Below are 22,666 nucleotides of genomic sequence, written 5' to 3'. Positions count from 1 at the left end.
ACAAGTATGGCGTTTGCTTCCTTCCTTTCTTGTGTCTACATTGACGCGGATTATCTGCGGTGTCTGTTCCGCAGCCGGAATGTATCCAGTGTGAGTCCGGTGTAAATCCTGTTGTATCAAATCACCTCTTAAACCATCGATTCAAAATCCAGTCTTTAGTGAATGGAGTGGAATAGGACGTGTATGTTTAAAAGATCTGTCCATAGACAACGCTGTAGCATCAGCCTTCCGCAGTCAAAATTTTCCGGTATTTACAAGTAAGGCATTACCTTTGTTCTAAAGTGTCCAGCCCTCCTATGCCACCAAATGCAACACAATCCTGTCTTTAAGTCAATTTCAGAACAGACTTGTCTCTGTATTATATGTCAGGATGTTGGCTCTTGGGGGCAGCTGTGGATTAGTGGGGAGAGCAGTCGTCTGACAACTGGGAGGTTGTTAGTTCGATTCCTGTCTCCCCCTGCCTGCATGCCGAAGTGTCCTTGGGCAAGACACTGAACCCTGAATTGCCCCCGGTGGATGGATTGAGCGCTGTGCATGGCAGCCGCCTCTGCCGGTGTGTGAATGGGTGAATGTGATAATGCAGTGTTACCAGAGGACACATGGCCTCCGTTTTAAAACTGGTTAACCCTTCTTCTCTGCGTTTCTCACAGTCAGCCCTTTTCCAATTGAAATGGCACTGAGTATTTTCAGAGAGACCAAAAGTGTTTTCATAGACATAATTAACAAAAAAGGACTTGATTAAAACATCCTGCCCCCCATTAACTTCCCATCCAAAAATATGACTTAATGGAAAACAGTCAAAGGACTGATCGGATTATTATATTATACTCTGATACTCTGAACTTTCTTTGTTTTTCAACAGGTCTGTTTCAGTTTGAGGTAGTTATGGTAACCAGCCAGTAGGTGGAGCTGTGCTCATTACATAGTCATAGCAGAAGCCGCTCGTCACTGAGTGAGCTTCAGCAGCGCAGCTACAGAAACGTTAACACTGTTACATATTAGTCGCTGTAGTTTCAGGCAAGATCATTTGGAACCATAACTACAAGGAAATAAGAAAGTAATATAACATGATTCAGCCTTTGATTGTGACTGAGATATGAAGTGATTAGGATCGTGATTTTGAATACAAACGAGTGAGCCCGTAGTAAACAGTTAACAGCTCAACCCGGCGCCATAGCGCCGGTAATATTGAAAAGAAAAAAGCTGTTAAAGCTGCCAGCTGGCCACTGGGTTTCAAGGAGGTGGAGCTTTGTGTGAATGAATGAATGAACAAACGATAAGATTCATAAGGCCCGTGCTAGATGTTGACCTATATATCTGTACACTCGGGAGTTTGTCTTTACTAGATGAACATCTATGCACTATGTCTTGGAAATGAAAAAAAAAAAAAAATTGATTTAAAAATTGAAATTTTGTATATTTTGTAATATTTTGCAATTAGGGCTGTCAATATTTTTGCGATAATAATGAGTTCATTCAAATTCCTATTGACGCAACTAGTTTATTTGACGTGCGATTAACTTGTGCACATTTTGTTACCCTCGTCTCACACCGTAGTTTTGGGAAACTGAGAGGTACGTGATGTGATACTGCACACTCCTGTACAGTAGGTGGCGCTATGCACCTTAAAGCTGTTTGTGATCCACCCAAAAAAAAAGAAGGGGAAGCAGTTTGGAAAAACCAGGCATAATACAACTAATGTGCTATGTGAGGCAGCGTGGCCCCTCCTCAAGATGGCCGCCGCATAAGCACGACAGCTCCAACCACAGCGGCGTGAAGCAGCGTCTCTGTATCCGATGTCTGTGGCGGTGACAGGCTGGACGAGGACCACCAAGAGTCAGGAGGCTGAGCCGTTCTGTGATTCTCTTCTGTTACTGACCAGCAGGACCTGCTGCTCCAGGACTCTCTATTGATCCAGGAGCTCCACCAGTCTGGGGTGGAAACTGTTTGGAAAGCTGGACATGTCGCTGGTTGGACACTACATGGTCAGATTATTACTAAATGATGCTCCATTCAGGTCAAAATGCCTTCCAGCCTGTTTTCTGAGCAGCAGAATGTCTGAGGCTCTGTGGAGGTGGTTCTGGACAGGATCTGATTTTGATCTGGATTGTGGCAACAACAGTAAACATGCTTTTACACAAACCAGACATATTTGTCCGCTCCCGTGCTGATGAGATTATTGAGAACTTGAAAATGTTCCCTTTATTGTTCATTGATGGTAGTTTAAAAAATGTGGGATCAATTTTAATTGAGAATTAACTAATGATGTGAATAATCGCAATTAAATATTTTAATCAATTGACAGCCCTAATTGCAATATATTACAGTATATTTTCAGTACAGTTGGAGTAATATATTGGGGAATATATTTTCCCTCCATAATTGCACACACATCACTGTCACAATCTGCAGCAACAACGTGAAGCTTTCAGTTAACATGGCCCAATTTCTCCATTATTCCTTGTCTGACTCCTCAAATTAAGAAGTGGGTATGACTAGCGAGATGTACCTAAAAAAGTGGCCAATGAGTGCATAATATTATAAAAGAGCTAATTTTCTTTTAAGCAAGCAAAAAGGCAGACCCTGCTGTCACAACTGGCCATCAGCAGCTGGTCATCGTCATGGATGAGTTTGCAGGCATAGGCAATGTTGATGGCTGTCTCCTGCTTGTCTCCAGTGAGAACCCACACTCTGATCCCAGCCCTCTGAAGAGCTTCAATGGTCTCAGGAACTTCCTCTTGTAACCTGTCCACAATCCCAGTAGTACCTGCAGAAACAGACACGCAATCAGAAGACAGGACTGGATGAAAAGCAGGACAGTGGGACTATAAGCCAACTCTCTCACCGAGCAAAGTGAGGTTAGTTTCCAGCCTCTGAGCTGATTCCAGCAACATCTGCTCTCTGTTCTCAATGCTCTTCTCTGCCAGCAGTTGTCTCTGTTGCCACAATTTGTACTCTCCTTCCTCCAGAATCTGTCCCACACAAACACAGTCATTCAGTAACACAGGGTTACCTCCAGATGGCAGCATCAAGTAGTTCCACCAACTGTAGGAGCAGCAATGGCAACAGTAAACTCTGCTTCTCTAACGGGAGCAAGCAACTTCCACAAGGGCACAAGTACAGGTGAAAACTCAGTCTTATTACAACCAGGGCTGTATGCATGAAAACAAAACTGTCTATCCAACCACATCCCTCAAAACTCTTCCTGCTCTGGTGGTTTGACCCAAAGCTGCTCCCACACTTAACCAGGCAGAATCTGTGCAGCATGTCCTGGACCCACTTCAGTCTCCTCCCAGGAGACCACCTTGGGTGTAGATGAAGCACCTCAACTGGCTTCTCTCTGGCAGCCAGAGAGCACGGCCGCTCGCCCAGCAGAGGAGAGTTAGCTCTGCAGCAGATATATCCACTGTCTGCTGAACATCCACCGTAAACAGCTCAACATGGAGGATGCTGCAGGACTCAGAGGCTCTCATTTTCACCCAACAGGTAATAGCGTGCACAATTAAAGGGGCGTGGCTTGGTCGCTCACCAAAGCAGAGGGAGGGTGGAACATAGAGCCGTTGGATTAAAAAACTCTCATTCTTTCAAAACTCCGGACACGAGCTTTAAAGGTGGAATACAACATTTTCTCGAAAAGACGAAGCCCCACGTCTGTTACTCACTTTTTGAACAACGCCATGCTCCAGACCATCCGCCCGGCTCTCCTGCTTCTCCCAGAAAACGCGGAAGTGTACGAGCGCGACCTCCTCTTCTCCGCCGTGCACGGCTCTGTACAGTTTCTGCGATCCGCCTCACTCATAAATAAAGCTTTTTTTTTCCGAAACAGCTACAGTTTCATTATGTCAGACTCGCCATCGGTCAGTACTAGCTCAGAAGCTCACCGGCTACATAAACACTCTGAATGCGCAAAAGGGAGAAGCTGATTGGGCGCCAGCACGGAGAACCGCCTTACGAAAGCAGCTCATCAGAATGATTGACAAACAGACCCACCAATTATTTAGGTGATCCACCCGGAAATCAAAATGTTGTATTACACCTTTAAGACATGAAGTTCATGAGTACAGGTAAGGGTGGAGATGATCCAAAGTTCAGAACCACGGGTGAGCATGGAGGTGATTCAAAGTTCATGAGTACAGGTGAGCATTTTTTTCTTCAGCATTACATCTTATTAATATTTCACAAATATGGAATGAAATGTTGATCTTTCCTGTGTCAGCAACTCCAAAATTCTTCAGGCTTTGTTATTAACTCTGGTAATTGTTGTTAATGTCATTATTAATCAAAACTACAAATTGACGGTTATGTGTATCTTTATGAGACTGATATCAACGAACTGGCTAACATTGTTTCTTCTGAAAGAGGTGGTGCATCGAGGTTATCTGATATATATCAGGTCTCAATTATTTTAAGATTTATTATCGTTGATGGTCATTATTATCGATGGCCAAACGAACCAAAAAGTTCATATCTCACAAGCCTATTGGGGGGCCACAAGCTTTATGCCCCGCCCACTCCGACTGAGGCTCTGCCCGCTAGCACAGCACGGAGCGTCACCTCTCTGTCTGGAGGGTCTGTGGAGAGAAGCCCCCACCGGCGGGTGGGCAGCCCGGTCGGCGGCCACGGCCCCATCAGCTTTTCAGCCGCTGCAGCCCCGAGCCTCCGGCAGAGCCATGACACCGCGGGCTGGCTGAAGACGCAGATAACACCTTCGGCCTGGACAGTCTGAACACCAGTCAGTCCACCCACAGCGTTCAGCCTGGACACTGTGGGACACTGTGGGACACTGTGGGACACTGTGGGACAGTCCACTTGCAGCTGCTCCACTCATGTAGTGACGAGAATCCCTGAAGCTGTGGACAGCCGGGGAGAGAAGAGGTGGAGGGTGGTGGAAACATGGCTGCAAGCTAGTGGGAGCAACTAGCTCGCTGTCAGCCAGAGGAGAGGGGAACGGGGGGTGGAGGTGGGGGTCCTCTGGCACTAACGGGGGAGAGCGGGACAGCGCTGACTCCGCCCACAGCCCAGAAGCGAATTGCAAATGAGCTCTGGAATTGTGCAGATACAGAGGTCTGGACAATGACACAGGTTTAGTGATTTTGGCTGAAAATTTCATCATCACAATGTAAACACTTCTGAGAACGTTTTAAAATAGTGACTGAAGGGGATTTAGGTGGGACTTTAAAGTGTTACCTTCCTTGCGATGCAGAGCGTGCGAAGACCTTCTCTGGCATAAAAGTTCACGTGCTTTTGTGTCTCTTCTCTGACTCGACTGTAGATCTCACGAGTCTGCTCTGCCTCTGAAAAGGTTGGGACATATGGACAAAAAATGCTGAATTAATTCTTTCAAACAAACTTAATGTATATATCAGGGGCACGCCGTTAATGGCACGCCTGCCATTAACACTAAGCACATTTACATGCGCCCCATTTAATGGCTTATAGGGAAGATTGTAAATGTGTCATGTAAACGCCCGGGTGGATCCGCTTCACTCGGAGCGGATTGTATTTCGGAGTCGATTGTACGAGGTGGTGTACACCGATCGATAATCCCCTCCGTGCCTGACAGCGGATCGGAAAAAAACGGGGGATTATTTGTTCCGCACACGCGTTCCCTCGTACGTAGTGACGTGATGATGTGCGCAGTAAACAGGAAGCAGGAGAGAAAAAACACTGGAGAGGAGAGATGGAAGCAAATCGTGCAACAGCAATCGCCTGGCTGGTGTTATGGATTAACTGGTTCCCGTGTTAACGAATGACGGCGGAGGTCTGTGTAAACACATGCTGATTACAGCAGATGTTAAAGTAAGACTCACAAAAGACTTTAAACTTATACATTCACTGTAACTGTCGATAACTGACATTCGCCAGAACAACTACAAGTCTCAGTCATCTACGAGGGTGGACCCAAAAGTTCCCAGACTGTAGTTATAACTTTTTATTTTTTAATCTTCGCAATTATTTGAAACTGTCACCTTCAAAATACTCTCCTTCGGCTTGAATACAACGCTGCACCCGAGATTTTCACTGTTCAGAAGAGTCGCCATGACCGTGCGTAACTGTGCCGGAAAGATAGAACTTCGATTTTCCCTCCCCCGCCTGTATGCCTGTCTTACCTTTCCGCTGCCGCTCCAGTTTCATCTTTGACAACAAAAAGCCGTCGCCCGGGGCCAGATCAGGTGAATATGGCGGTGGGGAGGCTGGCTGGTCACGGTTTTAGTCCAAAAATATGCTTTACGCACAACATTTGGTGCTATTTCTGTGCGTAACGGGGCGTCCTGTGGTCTGCTGTCTGCTATGATGAGGCCATTTCCGGGAGCCTTCGTCTCACTGCTTCTAATAACCGCCTGAGGATGATCAGTCTGGATCTCTACAATACTCCCATCAGTTCTGCAATGTCATCAAAAGTCCTGCGTGGATCTACCAGGACGTCTGCTTCAGTTTTTGTGACGTTTTCCTCTGTTCTGGAAGTGGATTGTTGTCCTCTGCGTGCCTGGTCTTCGTGATGTAATCTGATTACTCTTAAAGGGCCCAAACCACTCAGACACCCTAAGAATCCTTCTTAAAGAATGTCTGCAACATGGTGAGTGTTTCTGCCGCTGTTTTCCCAATAAAAAACAAAATGTTTTGACAGAGCGCATATCCGTGGATATCCGCCATCTTGAAAAATCGAAGAGCGGGGTGTAACTCTGTCAACATAAACAATGACTGTCAGCTGACCGCATCACTGAAGACCAAACCTGGCACAGTTATGCATGAGGCTATCCTGTAGCGACATCTAGCGGCCAAAGTCGGAAATTCATTGTATTTTTTTATTAATAGAATCAGTCCGGAAACTTTTGGGTCCCCCCTCGTATTGGTCACAAGTTAACACGGGCACCATTTAATTCAAAACATCGGCATGCGGAGCACAAAGCACAAAGTTTATGAAAGCACTTTTTGTAGTTAATATCAGAAAAACATATCCTTAAACATGATGTGCTTCATCTGAATGGAGTAAATTTCCAGGTATGTTAGAAATGTTTTTGTACTTTGTGTGAACTTGCGTTTTAGTTGATAATGGCACACACATTGATGAGAAAATTGTAAACGAGCACTCCATGACAAAAAGGTTGCTGACCCCTGGTATATATTGACGGACTGGTGGTCTGATCCTCAAAGATACAAGACATCTGTGAAGTGTCTGTACCGTTGTGCTTGTTACCTTTTGGTGTTTCAGACAGGTCCATGATGACAGAGTCTGCTCCCTTAGTGTAGACTACTACCTGCTGTGTGAGAGGGTGTCGGACCACAACAGACATCCTCTTCCTGTTGGAATCAAAGGGAAGTGTGTGGAGGAGCTGAACAGACAAACAGCCAAAGCCAGGAAGATCCACCAGCAAACTCTCTGCAGTGCGACCTCTCAAAATACATCGGTAAGCTCGAGCTGCGTGAACCAGAGCCGCCTCGTCTGGACTCTCTGCCTCGTACAGTAGTTCATCATCAGCACCACTGTCGGAACTCTCCACTTGGATCAAGTCCTCCAAACTATGTCTAGCCTCACACGGGTTTGTATCCCTGGAGTTATCCTCTGTTTCCCAGTTGTTCACTGGTCCCGTTCCTCTGGTAGGTAAGACCATTGCAGAATCAGTGGACGTTGTTAGGTTGCTTCGATGGCCTTGGTCGAAACTCTTCGTGTTTCTTCTCTCTCCCATCTTCCCCTGTGTAAACATCCCACTACTAAAGTTGAGATGATTATCTTGAATGTTGGACAGAGCTGACCAAGGAGAAGAGGCAAGTCCTTGACTCAGCTTAGTTTCCTCCAGCGACCTGAGGGGGTTTTGTCCTTCAGACACCTGCAGAACAACAAGAACATGGCATTAGCTTCCTGAAGGACACCGAGGCTTCGACTGGCTGCTGCAAGAAGGCACCACTTTTCATGCCTTTAGACATCTTATAGGGCGGTGCTTAGCTGAGAACCAGCACTCCAACATGCAATCGGTCTTTGTGAAGTGACGTAATGCTTGTGATAGCTGCAGTGCATTGTGGGACGAACTGCCATTTTGGGTGGTCACTGGATGTAAACAGTCAGCAGTGAGCAGGGTCTTTGCGTGCAGCATTAACAGTGATACAATGGGACACTGGTGTTGTGTGAAAGAGAAAGTTGGTCAGAATGTACAATTTGTTTTGGTTCCACTTGGAAAAGAGGTTCTGGACAGCAGGTCGAGGAAACAATGAAGAGGCGTCGGATGGCCTGGGTTTCAGCAGCGAGACGGAACGGTGTCACTTTCCACTCCATATCTCCCTTCATGTGTCTTTGATCCCAGCATTTTCACACAGGCAGGTAAGAAAGTTTGTTGTATAAGTAATGTTACTGAATCTGCTGTTCTTATTCATAGCATTCGTTTCGATGTATCACTATGGGATACGCCCCCAGCGTTTCTCAATTTTCATCACTTTGTGCCCAAAACAGCCTTCTCTCGAGCTCCTGAGTGCGATTCTGACACTTTTTGGATATTTCATGAAAAACTGCTCAAACTGCATTGCTATGATGGAATTATTTTATTTCATTATCTTATATCTAAACATTACAGAGTGGTTTTAAAGAGCCAGTCAGAACATCACAACAGCTGACACATCTGCACCTGTCTAGATTTACCTGTTACCACTGTGAAATGTCATGGATCATCCAATGCTAACTAGCATGTGATTACAGGTAAATGAAATGATGGAGGCTGATCCAGACCGAGCACCATCCCTACATCTGGAACACATCTGTCACACCGACAAACACTGGAGGCGCTGCAAGACCAAGGAGGCGGCAGCAGCTACGGAAAGGGTTTTTCAAGTAATTGTGGAAGCAAAGTTTTTATACATTTTTGGCCATGACTTAAACATGAATTAAAAAATGTTTTTAAATAACATTTTTGAAGACTTCTTGACTCTTTGGTTCTCTTGAGCACATAAATGACTGGTGTTAGTTTTGATAATGAAATTTACTCTTCATTACTAATTACATTTACAAAATTTAATGGAGATAAGCACAGTATGAAGTGTGCTATTAAAATGAGAAGCTTAACAGTTTATTATTTTTAGAGATGTAATGTTTTCATAATCACATCAGCAGCAGCACAGCGGTAAACAGATGAAACAGCAACACAAGAAAATATAAAATATGTGCATCACAGGTAATATAAAACACTGAAGTTGTAACTTGCTGAAGTAAATTTGTCCCATTTGTCCTTTAGGATGAGAACAGCGTATCTTTGCTTTGGCAATTTCACCAGGGAAAGAATATATTGTGCTAAACATATGCAAACAATGTGTAAATTTGTCAGCAAGTCACAGATACTTGTTGATTACAATATTGTAGATTCAAAAACAGCACACACATCCACTAACACTGACTACTGGGTCAACACTGGTTACTAGTGCATTCCCAACATGGAGTCTAACAACAATTCAAGTTCAATATTGTTCAAGTCAGAGTTCTATCATGTTTCTGAGAGGAACAAGAGTAGATCCAAGTCGTCTTTAGCTGCTGCGATGCTGTCGACCTACACAGCTTCAACTGAACCACCCAGTGGGGCAGTTCTGATTGTCTCAGGCCACTCTCTGGTCCATGACAAAAGCAGCATAATTTCACATCTGTCTCCTTCTTTCTGGACTTCTTCTCGCATGCTGTTTTTTTCTGCACCCAGCCATTCGTGAAATGTCTGTGAGCTTCATGAGATCTATAGTTTCTGAACTCTGTTCATATGTGAAAGCGCTCATACCGTAAACCAGGTAGTTTGTTTTAGCTCATGAAGTTGGAGGAAGTAATGTGTGTTTTGTAGCCCTATGCCCACACACACACACACACACACACACACACACACACACACACAGTACGGATTGGGTTTGTGTCTCCTGACTGACGTTGTAGATGGTACCTAAAGAACCGTTCCAAATTATTACTGCTTCTCGTAGCTCCATTGAGGTACCTGCTGCACTGGTACAGGTTTCACAAGGAGCAGCTACAACACTGTCATCGGGTGTTGTTTTTGGCAGCCTGTTTAGATTTAGTTTTAGTCTTAGTCTTTTGGATGAAATTCTTATTAGTTTTAGTCACATTTCAGTCATTTCTACCCGTGATAGTTTTAGTCCAGTTTTAGTGATAAAAAAAGGCTTAAACAATACATGCGGAAAAAGACAGACACAGGAAATTGTAAACCAAACAAACATAATAAAATATAGCTCAATGCCACAAAGCCAACAGAACACATTGATGCCTTTAAACATGAAATAATAAACCGGACTAGTTTGATGCTTTACAGCCTCAGTAATGCAGTGAGCTGCTCAGAATGAGAGGACTAATGACAGTTTAGCTGATATTTTCAAGCTATTTTTATAATGTCCGTGCTGATATAAAAGCTGAGATCTTTTATTAAAACTGGTCTGTTATGTTTCTATGTTCCTGATTTGAACTGGTAAGAGTAACTGCCTCCTTTTGGACTAGCGATAAAACCAACAATTATTAGGAAAATACTACCATTAAAACAAGTGAAATAAACAAAATTATTTCCAATTGCTGCCTTGCTCTCTCGTGTGCCAGTGCATGCCCGTGTGCATTGCCGGTTGATTACATCAGTTTGATTGCTCAATCTCCCAACATCATCTCACATGTTACTGCTTCCTTCATCTTCCTCATATTCAGCCCGGGGATCTGGGATCTCTCCAACACTTCAGAATTGTCCTTGCACAGGTTATTAGGCCACCTTTTAATATTCTTAAGATATATTTGTTTAAATGAGGTACCACAGTTTTGTCCCCTCGGAGACAGTGACAGTCTTGAAGTTCTGGGACTTCCGGAACTTCTGAGAAGTTCAGCCGTTCACCAAAACAATCTAAAACGGTTTCCCAAAAGACTGACTCCTTCATGAATGTCACGTGACTCTATTAGAGACATCAGCCTCATTAGTGTGGAGCCAGTCTGTTATTTTCTGACATCTGACATGGTTACTGTCAGTTATGAGTTTTCATCTGGTGGTTTAATTTGTCTGAGAGATGTTTGTCTGACACACATCACATTGTGGTTTACCTTGAATGTCGTCCCCAGAGGAGCTTCAAAATGCTGCTACGTGTCCTTTGACTGAGCATTTTATGCTGTTTTCCATTGCTAAAACCTCCAATAAAGCAGGGTTTCAAATTAACTGGTTTCCTTGTTAACTGGTGACCGACTTCCTGCTGCTGCTACTAGTAGCCGTCAGTGTTTGAATCAGACTCATAAAAGCTCCGACACGGCTTTTTGTCTGGTTTTTAACATCTACAAGCAACAACGGAAGTGAAAGAAACTGAGTCGCCAATAACAGGGAAACCAGTTATTCCAAAACACCAGCTCCACTCCGGTTTCTAGCTGCTGCGTTCAGGTCATTGGAGCGAGCGGCAGGTAACTGAAACTCGGTTGTCCACATGAAGGCAGCGGTGACAGCTGGACTCATAAGACACTCAGGAGACACGAGAAGGAAGCGTGGATAATATGCACACTGGAACGGCTCTCAGACAGCTGCTCTTCACAGCACCGGCAGTTTTGTCTCCAGTACAGAAAGTTGGGTTGGAATTTAGGCAGGGTTGTGAACTGTTGAGTAACAACGAAGGACTGTGCACTGTGTGGCGTGTTGATATTAAAAATAAACCCGACCAAAAAAAGGGTGACAAAACAACCAGTGTGTGTAAAGTGGCACATGTGAACAACAACACCCAATGAGCTGTTCAAGTGTAATGGGTCTGTGACTGATCATATGGCAGATGGCAGCAGTGTTGTTTAAGTTAACAATGACGACAACGAAAATATTTCGTCAACGCCCCTTTTTTTCCATCACTAAAACGAGACGGGACGAGCTAAAAATGTCTCTTTAAAGATGGAAATTTGACGAGATGTATCTGTTGTTTTTGTTAATGAGACGAGACGAAAATGTCAGTATTTTGACCAGCAAAGTAAATTAAAATAAATGCGATTCCCCCAGCGTGTTCACACACCTGGTGTGCTTTACTCCAGAGCTGTGACGTTCAATGAATGAGTCGTTCGTTTGAACGGCTCTGTTAAGTGAAGGAGGAGAGCTGGTGTCCTGTCAGATTTGATGCTTCACTGTAAAACATTACAGCTCCATTTAGTCAACTTCACTAACTTCCCCTCTTTAACATAAAAAGCTCAAATAGGTTTTGGAGTTTGAACTCAGCTGTATGAGTTTATCACTGTAAAACTTGCAGAAAAGCATTGTGCTGACTAGTTGAGACTTTTCTCGATCTGCAAGTGTTGATTGGACTTGAGTTCATGAGTTAACAGTTAGGGGGTGGGGGAAAGCAAATCTAAAAGGCGGGAATGGGGCATGGGGGCAACAAAGGGGCATTTGGGTTTTACATTCTTCTTTAAACCATGGCAAGGTTAAAACATGGTCTTAATACATTATACGCCGCAGATACATCACAGGCTATATGAAATCCCATCTAATATAGATGTTTTGTCAAAAACAAGTGCTGGCGGAGGGAGACACTGCCTGACAACGCTCTGTTAAAAGAGGCGGAGCAAATTCGCACATTGTCAGTCTGCCACGGATGAGAGCGAGTCGGGATCTACTTGAGGATTACTTTTTGACGCTGAGCGACAGTGACAGGAGGTGAGTTTGTCTTTTGTCCATTCAAACTTAGTTGTGGTAACGTAAACAATATACGGGCTGTTTTTGAATTGTCTGGAGATGTTTTAGCTCCCCACGGTCCGACGGAGGCTTTGCCCGCTAATGCAGCCGAGCGCGTGGTGTCGGGGCTCAGAAGTTCACAGTTCCGAGGATTCCCGGGGAGAAGCCGCCCTGCCGGCGACTGCGCAGCTCAGCCAGCCGTGCCAGTGGCCTGCCAACGGCCGCCGCCGGCTGCTTCTATTTACCGCAGCCGGCCCCGGCTTCTCTCTGCCAACCCTCAAGCATTTGAATCTCTGGACAAATCTGTGACACTGCGCGGGCGAGTTGCCATTAGCAGGAAGAGGCACGCATAACTTCTTCAGTCCGGACAGTGTGGGACAGTTTACTGACAGCCGTGCCTTTTCGTGGTGGGGGGGGGGTGAATCGCCAGTCGGAGAAGCTAGCTTTTTTTTTTCCTTGGGGTGGAGGGGGGGGGTTAATAGCCAGTGGGAAGAGCTAGCTTTTTTCTTGATGTAGAAGCTGGAATTATGTTATGTTTGATGTGTGATATCACTGCATCTCTGTTTGCAGCTATTTTGTCACATTTTGAAAGATTAAATAATTAAAATGTCAAGGAAATAATTATTCATTTGAAAATGCAACCCCTGTGAGATTTATATATATCTCGCATCAAGAGTTGTATTCTTTGAACATGCTATTCATTCATTCTTTTCCGTTTCTGTGAACAGATGTCAACGGCCATGTGCAATCCATGATTTGGAAATGCAAGTACTGCCCATTCTCTACCAGTCTGCAAGGAAGAATACTGCTGCATTATAAGGAGCGTCACGGACATCACCGGAGGACTTCAGGCCTTGTCTGCATTTATGAAGACTGTTTGAACATATTTCAAACTCAAGGTGAACTAAAAAAACATCTTAAAGAGCATGTAACAGAAGATCATAAAATTGTGACTAAGTTATGTTGTACTTAACTTCATCTCATCGAATCGTCAACTATCTGAGGACACCCCTAGTCAAGATGGTGAATATTTTAAAGAAAACTGCTCACTGAAGAATTTGGCATAGCTCTTGGCTTGTACATCGATGACTTTGAACTTTGTAATCCACTGGGGACCTCAAAAAAGAAACACAAAGGCCCTCATTTATCAAACGGTCGTACGGCGGTATATGGGCGTACACCCGTCGTACATCCATATGAAAGACGGGTTAGTTATTTATCAATTTGGTCGTGATCGTTCGGAAAGATGAAATCTCACGACAGCTCTGACATCGTGTACGCAAGTTTGAGCCAGTGCGGGATTGCGGTGCAGCGCAGAGAAACCTGGCGGAGCGTGAAAATAATTATAAAACACATCTCAAAAACACCGTAAAGCACAAGCAGCACACATTCAGGACAGATTAAAAATAAATAAATAAAAAATAAAATGATGCCCTTTACGGAATATCTAATAAAATTCTTCTTTGTGGGATTAATAAAGGATTTTTAAGTTTCAATAAGTCCGCTGGTCCATCCTGCCATGGAGAGGAGTACAGTTTTAACAGTGCGAAAAGACGAACAGCTGCTGCTGCGGAGCTGCTTCAGACGCTCAGATCCAGCGGGGAAAACACTGCTGTTCCTGTTCATCCCCGAAAAAGTGTGTGACTTTATTTAGGCAGTTGTACACAATATTGCACTGGCCGATACAGTTACTTTTGATGTGCTTGCACCACGAGAGGAGCTGATGTGGGAACCAGCAGAGCCTCCATGGGTCTGGACGGAGGAGACAGGACCTGAAGAACCGCTACTGAAACGTAAATAAACTCTAAAGTTTAGCAAATGATTTATTTAATCGGTGATGCGATGCCAGTAACCTAGAAAATAACATGAACTAAAGGGAGATTAAATACAGACAGAGGACGTTTAGTCAAACATTTTATTAAGACTTCTATAAATTGTCTTTCATTTAAGCAGATCTGGCAGCGGGGGGCACGCGCCGCCCTCGGTGGACTGAGTCCCGGGTCCTGTTTGGTCCTGTGTCCCATTCGGTCCGGGGTCCTGCTCGGCACCAGGTCCGGTGCTGGGTGTGTGTGTTTAGGTGGGACCATCCCCGCTGTGGGGAGGAGACTGGGCCGCGGTGCTGCTGTCTGACTTTGAGACATAATTATGCAAAACAATAAAACTGAGCTGTACAACATGAATCAGCCTCATTATTTGTAACATCAGGGTTAAATTAACGGAACTATAATCTGTTCAGACCTCAGCCAGTGTCCGTTCGTCCAGGCGACGCTGCTCACTGCTGCCATTGAACGGCTTCCTCCAGACAGCGTTTTTCTATTTTCCTTTAATTTCAGTTTTTATTCTTCCAAAGAGTTCCTCCTGATTTACCTCCACCTCAGACCTGACAGGATCCATTTCCAGTTCCCAAAAGTTTTTTTTTTCACCAAAATCGCTCCTTTTCCGTGTTTGACCTCAGTGGGCGGGGCTTCAGAACCATGAATATTTCAGGGCACAAAATGTTAATGACGATCAAATTCAGCTGCTGCATTTATCAACACCCGATCACTCAAACGCTGAGATCGGCGAGGTATGGAAGTTTCAGTAATGCCACGCGAGCCCCGTCGTACGATGAGCTCACCGCTCAGAAATCCACCCGTTTGAAAGATCGTTTGATAAATGAGGGCCAAAGTGTGTGGCATATATTAGGTTATAGCCAACTTACCCGTAACACTGCGATCAACATTGTCATCAATTTATCTAGCTGCACTGTGTAAAACTATACATATAAAACAATATGGCTACAGCAGGGGTTTTGAGCTTCTGATCCGAGATCTTCAGCATTTAGAGACGAAAGGTGTATTTGTACAAAAACTTCAGTCTTTTGTTAAAGGAACTGTCTTGTATGTATCTGCAGACAATTTGGGTGCACACTCTCTTGCTGGATACCAAGAGTCTTTCAATGTTGAGAAATCTTGCAGATTTTGTTTGGCTCATCTCAAAGATATTCAGCAACATGATGTCAGCAGTGGGGCATTTACTTTGAGAACACCAGAACTGTTTGATGAAGCTATTAATCTGCTTAATACAACTGATGCCTCATGTGTAGATGGTTTGAAGAGAGATTGTCCTTTAAGCAGACTTGCCTACTTTCATCCTGCAAAAGGGTTTCCACCTGACTTTCTACATGATGTATTGGAAGGAATTGTACCTGTGGAACTATGCATGTGTCTTTCAGATCTTATTGCTAAAAAGGTATTTCACGCTGAATGACCTTAATGATAAGATTGCATCATTTCCTTTTCAGTTTTGTGACAAAACTAACAGATCTCAGACAATACAAACAAACTTTTCAAAAAAAGGAACAATTGGTGGCAATGGACATGAGTACTTGGCGCTCCTGAGATTTCTTCCGCTGTTGGTTGGCCACAATGTTCCAGAAGGTGAAAAAACGTGGTCAGTGGTCCTTGAACTGAAAGACTTTGTGGAACTCTTATCAAGCCCCTCATTCACAACAGAAACTCTGTGCTACCTGCTGGCCAAAATCTCTGACCACAGACAGTTGCTTTCAGAAGTGTTTCCTTGTACCAAATTGCGCCCTAAGCATCATTATCTTGAGCATTATCCTGTTCTTATTAAGAAATATGGTCCAAAATATGGACTTCTGGACTATAAGATTTGAGACCAAACATTCTTTCTTTAAGAAAGTAGTTCACAATGCTGGCAACTTCAAGAACATTCTGCACACATTGGCCACAAGACATCAGCTGATGTTAGCATATTATTTGGAGATGCCAAATGTTTTCAAGCCCAGCATTGAGACTGGGTGACTATCAGTTGTGTCTGTGGGCATCTTAGATGCTGCTATCAGAGAGGCTATATGGACTAAGTTTAGAGGTCTGGACTCTGTTTCACTCACCTCCATTGCTTACTTAAATGGGGAAAAAATACTCCTAAGGAATGGTGCTCTCTGTAGGACAGACAAGTGGACTGCCAGATTTTGGGGTGGTACTGGAGATCTGTGTGGTGGGTGGGTGGGTGCATCTCATTCATTACAGAACTGTTCACAGCAGCCTTCGTGGACCATCTGAGATGTTACCCACTTGCCAAAAGGGACCCTGCATCCACTGTGGTGATTGATCCTGATAGTCTGAATGACTACACCCCCCTTGCTGCATACTCTGTTGAAGGAAGGCTACTCATTACTCCTCGGACATTCATGTTGCATTAAGGTAATGTTTGTGTTGTACATGTAAACACACTCCTAATCTTTGGAAGAATACCAAGACAGATGCTGCTTGAGAAGTGCAATGACATAAATTTGGAACATGTAGCTCTTTTATTGCAGGTTTTCAATCCCATTGGTGCCCAACTCTGTTTTTAATATTTTATTCATAGTTTCTGTTAGATTCTGATTTTTCACTGGTGTGTTCATGTTTTTTTCATTGTGTTTCAGTAATTAGCACCATGTCAGCAATGCTTCTCCGAGTCATCGTCTCACCTCAGGAAATTCGACGTGTTACCCTACAAACCATTCACCCATCGCTCGATGAGCTACGTACAATACTACACAACATGTTGGGCCTCCGTGGGAACTTCATTTTACAGTTTGAAGATCCAGACTTTGGGAACAAGCTCTGCAACTTGACAGACATGAAGGATCTGCCAACAGAACGAGCCACTCTGAAAGTTTTATTTACTGAACCTGTTTCTGACTCGGCATTGGATACTGCAAGCCTCAGTTCCCTGACATCAAGCCTTGGTTCCCTGAGTAGTGGTGATTCACCACAATGGCCTGACCCCTTTGTCATTCCAGATTTCTCCCATGATGTTGAGCTACAGCTGAGAAGAGCAAATGATGCCTATGCCAGTGATGGAACTGTTATCTCAAAGAGTGTAAGAAGTGAATACTGGACAGACTAGCTGATACCATTTCCAAAATCACTGCCTATCCAAGTAAAGACCACTATGAAAGCGTTGCCAAAGCTCTCGTTTCTAAACACCCATGTCTCAGTGAGCCTGACTCAGGTGAAGGATGGTTTAGCTGGGTGTTCAGCTTGAGATTCAAGATGGGCAATTACCGACAGAGGATGATGGCAGCTGGATGCCCTGAAGTTGTTGTAAATAAAAGAAAAAGAGGAGAGGGATGCAGCAAGCCAATCAAGAAATCAAAAACGGGAGAGATTCACTACTTGCCAGAGCCACCTGAAGGACAAACTCCTTTCAAGTCAGAGAAGGACCGTGAAACCATGCTTCTAGAAGTCAGAAGAGAGATCCAGATCTACAGCTACTGGGGGAATTGATGACTGCAACATTTTCACAGAGAAGACAAGAGATCATTGGTGATGAACCCCTCATCTCTGCAGTCATGGACAGATGGCCTGCTCTCTTCAGTCAGAGACAGGTCATTTTTTGCTGACAAAATAAGGGAATCCTGTATTTTCTTGCTTACCACTGCTATAGGTAAACGGTGTGTACTCTTAGTCACAACCATGTTTGTGATAACTGTTTCTTTCTCTAGAGTTCTACACTTATTCCACACTTATTTCCCTCACTAATGTCCTTGTCTCTGCTGTTTTGTCATCTGTGTTGCAGATAAGTGCCGAGTTCAGTAGAATTGTCACCAAAAACCTGCTGGAGTTATTCCTGGATGGACCGGATGCCTTGGTGCCAAGTCTCCTAGAGCTGTACAAAGCAGTGGCTGCTTCGGGCAGGAGAGTGACCCTGAGCAGTGTTCTCAATTGTCTTCTAAAGGAAGTATGCACTGTGCAGAAAAATACTTCGAGTTAGGATTCTAGGTTATGATTCACAATTTATCTGTATGTTTCTGTAGGACACAAACCAAAACAGAAGAAGAGCCACCCTACTTGGTCTTCCCCGATATCCTCTGAGGATTCCTCCGATGTAATCAGGACGTGCGATGTAAGACTGTATTTTTCGCATTTCATGCTACACTCACTTTTCTAACTTGAAATATGACTAAGGTTACATTTTTTGCGTTCAACTGATGTATTACCATACCAAAACCCACTTACATTTTTACAGAAATTGCATAAAAATGTTTCCTCTTCTTGGTTGAAGTGGCAGTGGTAGCTGTACTGCAATACTGCTGGCAAAAGCATAAATAGTTGTAGTATTGGCATACTGTACTGAACTTTGATTTGCTTGAATCGCTGAACTCCTTAAGTCTGTATTTGGGACATGTGGCTCTCATTATCTACAGTGTGACAGTGCAGGTCACTCACTCACTCTCTTTATAATGTCATGGTTAGCCCTTGTCCTCTCCATGCCAGTCTTCCAGACAGATGAAGTTATGTTTTTTCCATTGTCTTCACTATTTGAGATCACTGCAGAAACATCCAGCAATTACTTCTCCTTCATTTTAGTGTAAGGAGAGCAGTATTCCATGGATTTGCCAACTGATAGTTTTAGGTAGCACTTTCTCCTGTGCTGCCACCCTGGCCATCAGAAAATATGACTGACATCTGAATACGGTATATATCAGTCTTGTAATTGAGACACATTTGTCAAAATATGTACCCAAATACCGGACTTTTAAAAAGGAGTTTTGACCGGGACTAGGCCTTTAATTGAAGTTATAAGGTAAACTGTTTCTCTTTCTGTCTTAAGGCTCATGGAGAAACCCTGGATGTCAGAATGAAAGGAATGCAGCTTGGGCTGTTGATTGGACACGAAGGCCCTCTGCAAGATGCATTTCCTCTGGAAGTCTTCAGTGTGGTCCTGGAGGGAGAGGAGAAGATCGTCCTACATGGCATCAGTGATGTTCCCACTGGTTTTGCAATGTTAATGGGTGCGATCTACTGCCTGAATCTTGAGTACCCCTGTAAAATGAGGTACTCCTTTGAGTTCTTTCAGAGGGTCATGATGAAGATTCAGCCAGACCAATGCTCAGCAAGAATCCATGGGCTGAGAAATAAACTGCTCAGAAATCGCCTGTGAACCAATGAACAACTCAAGCTGCTGCCAGGAAGCTGCAGTTTTGTGGGACTTGAATTTTGAATCACATATTGTTAATGTGTTCATTTCTACTGTTTTTATTGCCCAGGCCAGGTATAGATATATTATGGAATACTTTTTCATCAGAGTATGGGGTGAGAAAATAAAAGGTGAGAAGCTGCACAGACTGCTCCAAGCTAGAAGTTGCACATAAGATTTTTGAGAGAGTAACTTAACATAAAAAGATTCTCTGTTGTTTTCACTGATCTTCAGTTTCTAAAATGTGTGCTAGATAAATGCACTGTTTGGGTTGTTGGCAATGAACAGGAATCCAGTGTTTTTATATTGTAAAATATGCAACCTATTTCAAATAAATGTTAAATTGAAAGAATACACTGAAGTTCTGTCATGCACCATGTAAGTTGAAAAAAATGTGGAAATTAAATAATTTTAACTTGAAATGGGAAGTCATATAAACTAGGCAAGTTATTTTGATTTGGAATTGTGAGTTATTATAATGCATTATTTTCTGGTTAATCAACTTGATAGAGAGAATGTTCTCTGTTTTCTAATGCAAAATGAGTTTTGTTGTAACTCTCATTATCAAGCTGAAACGACAAGGAATAACAAGTAAAATCAAATCACAACTTAAAAATTAATGTTATGACAACTAGAGCGTTGTAGTACAATTAACTTTTTTAGCTTATTTTTCTGAGCTGAAACAAAGGCAATCTTCATGTTGAGTGAAATTGCAATTTCAAGGCAGCAGGTGCACTTTCGTTTGTAAGTTTACCGAACATGAAATGTCTTACAGTGTACCCATCAAAAATTGCTACTTTGCGGCTATGCGCATGCGTTCCACGTCATTAAAGTCATAATCGCCCATAATTATTTGCTCCCTGTTGGAGTTCGCACTGAGTGAGCATCGTGAGCAGGACAGGAGAGCTCTCGGAGAACTGGTAAGTACTTTGTGTTGTAAAATTGGAATTTATATATCCCAGCATCCTCTATCATAGCCCTGTGTAATTATCCCACCTTGTTTTGATGTTTTATTGGTACTTTTATGCAGGAGCATATTTTGATAGTTCACTCGCATCCCATCAGATAATGCTCCCAGTACTCTGTGCACAAATGAATCTTTAGTATTCACCCCAAATACCCCCGTATCATTAATTCCAGCTAGTTTTGATGTGTTTTATATGCACTTTAGGGTGGTAGCATATTTTGATCGTTCACATGCACCGTCAGATGAGTTGAATTAAAGCAGAACTTTGCAACTTTTTTACCTCAATAAAAGTGTTTCAGAATCCCTGTGGGGGTAAACAAAGACTTGTCACGGTGATTCGCCTGTCCCTTCACTCTCTCCGGGGTCTGAGTCCTGAAAACAGCGCTTGCAACTTCAGAGGAGCGACCCGACTACATCTGAGAGAACAAACCTGCTTTACGGCGCTCATACGGGATTACAAGGATAAAAGCTGTTGGAGTGCGATATCTGTCATTGTGTTGCAATAGACGATCTTTGCATGATGTGTTGATTGGTTCTAATTTCCGTTTGGTAACTGAAAAATAAAGAGGAGTGGCACCTCCTCTCGTAGACGTGAGCGCCAGTAAGTTCGCTGCACTGAGCTGAAAGCAGCAGGTCTGAGTGTGTTTGTTTTCCAATAAGTCTGAGTGTGTGAGGCAGGCATGTCTGCGACAGAGGGAGAACCGGAGGAAGTTCCCGGGCAGCGCGAGGAACTGCAGCTGCAGCAGATTTAACAAAAGCACGTAAAACAAACATGAAACCCTCGCTAGCGTTAGCAACGCCACCCTGAGGTGCTCACGGATGGCAGAACCAAAAACACAGAAAAAAACTTTGTCTAACTAGCGGAAAAAAAGGAAACTGGAGTGGGACGCACTCTGCATGCGGGGGCGGGGGGGGGTTATGCGGAGGACGTTTACGACAGTGAGTTTTCACAGGAGACGAGTAGGGGGAGCGCTAAAGCAAATCTTGCATAGTACTGCTTTAAGTGCAACTGGACTTCTTGTTTGGACTCCTTTTCCCTCATCACCCTGTAGGATTGAATGTCAATCACTAATTGGTTTCAATACAAGCACTCTTCTTTGTTTCCTTACAGTGTGAAAAATGGAGAATAAGTGGGAGGAAGTCTTCATTTTAATTGGCAAATGAGCATACCCTTCTGGGTTTGACAAATCCCAAACACTAAACCTCTGAAGGTACTCAGAAAAATTCACAGTAAAGGGTGAGTATCTGAAGTGTACTGCAGTAATCTGCCATCGATCGGTTGGGCAAATATACAAAGATTTAATTTCTTTCATGAACTGTTATTGTAGGTGGTGAGCTCTTTGTTGGAGGGCGAAGGGCGATTAAAAAAAGGAGGATGCCTGGAAACTTTTCAATGAGTTTCAATACACCCCAATGGGTGGAGCCTCTGGCATCATGAAAACAAGGAACGCCATTTCCTCGAGGTTCTATTAGAAAGGCATGAGTACAGACATTGAGAACTGGGTATGTTTTTTAAGGTCTTCATAAGGTTTTTTCCTCTGGTTGTATGTCTTGTCTTACAACAGCTAATAAAGCGATATAATTATCTTTTTTTTTTTTTTTTTTAGGTTCTGGAATGTGACAAGTGCCAGCGGGTTGGCAAACCTTTGGCAGCCTCAGAGCCACTGCAGTGCATAAAGGTAAATATGTATCCCTGAACTGACACCTCATCATCAAACCTCCATTTTCAATAATTTCAATAATTTGCAAATGAGTAAGTGTCGGGAAGAATACGATAAGACTCAAGACTCTGTTTTTGAAACCGCCGCTGGACTCCTCAGTCATGCAATAGATCATTTTTTTTATAATTTTGATACTATTGTGAATATTTTCTGCTTTGCTTCAAGAGCACATTGAATTGCATATATGTTGAGCCAATTAAGGAACCTCTTTAATTTCTTTTTAATTTGTAGGTGTCTGATGTTTGGGATTGACCCCACAGGATCTTTTACAGAAACCTGCGATGGTTTTCTGCACATCCTCACAGCCACTGATTACTTTTCAAAATGGGTGGAAGCCTTCCCATTAAAAACCAAAACCG

At 43.5% G+C, this 22,666-nt stretch overlaps 1 protein-coding gene across 6 annotated transcripts in view; it reads right to left on the bottom strand.

Moving 5' to 3' along the window:
* Window positions 1-22,666, bottom strand: part of atp10d (ATPase phospholipid transporting 10D) — a 98,537-nt gene that overhangs the window by 16,143 nt on the left and 59,728 nt on the right. For all 6 annotated transcript variants that reach the window (XM_030116624.1, XM_030116627.1, XM_030116626.1 and 3 more), the window contains 4 exons: window positions 7,199-7,829; window positions 5,188-5,294; window positions 2,846-2,972; window positions 2,583-2,767 (listed from right to left, as the gene is read on the bottom strand). In XM_030116624.1, the coding sequence (XP_029972484.1) occupies window positions 2,583-2,767; window positions 2,846-2,972; window positions 5,188-5,294; window positions 7,199-7,829 (1,050 nt within the window). The remainder of the gene's footprint in view (window positions 1-2,582; window positions 2,768-2,845; window positions 2,973-5,187; window positions 5,295-7,198; window positions 7,830-22,666) is intronic.

This window comes from Salarias fasciatus, chromosome 19, assembly GCF_902148845.1.
Source record: "Salarias fasciatus chromosome 19, fSalaFa1.1, whole genome shotgun sequence".
NCBI lineage: Eukaryota > Metazoa > Chordata > Actinopteri > Blenniiformes > Blenniidae > Salarias > Salarias fasciatus.
This window is presented reverse-complemented; position numbering and strand designations above follow the sequence as displayed.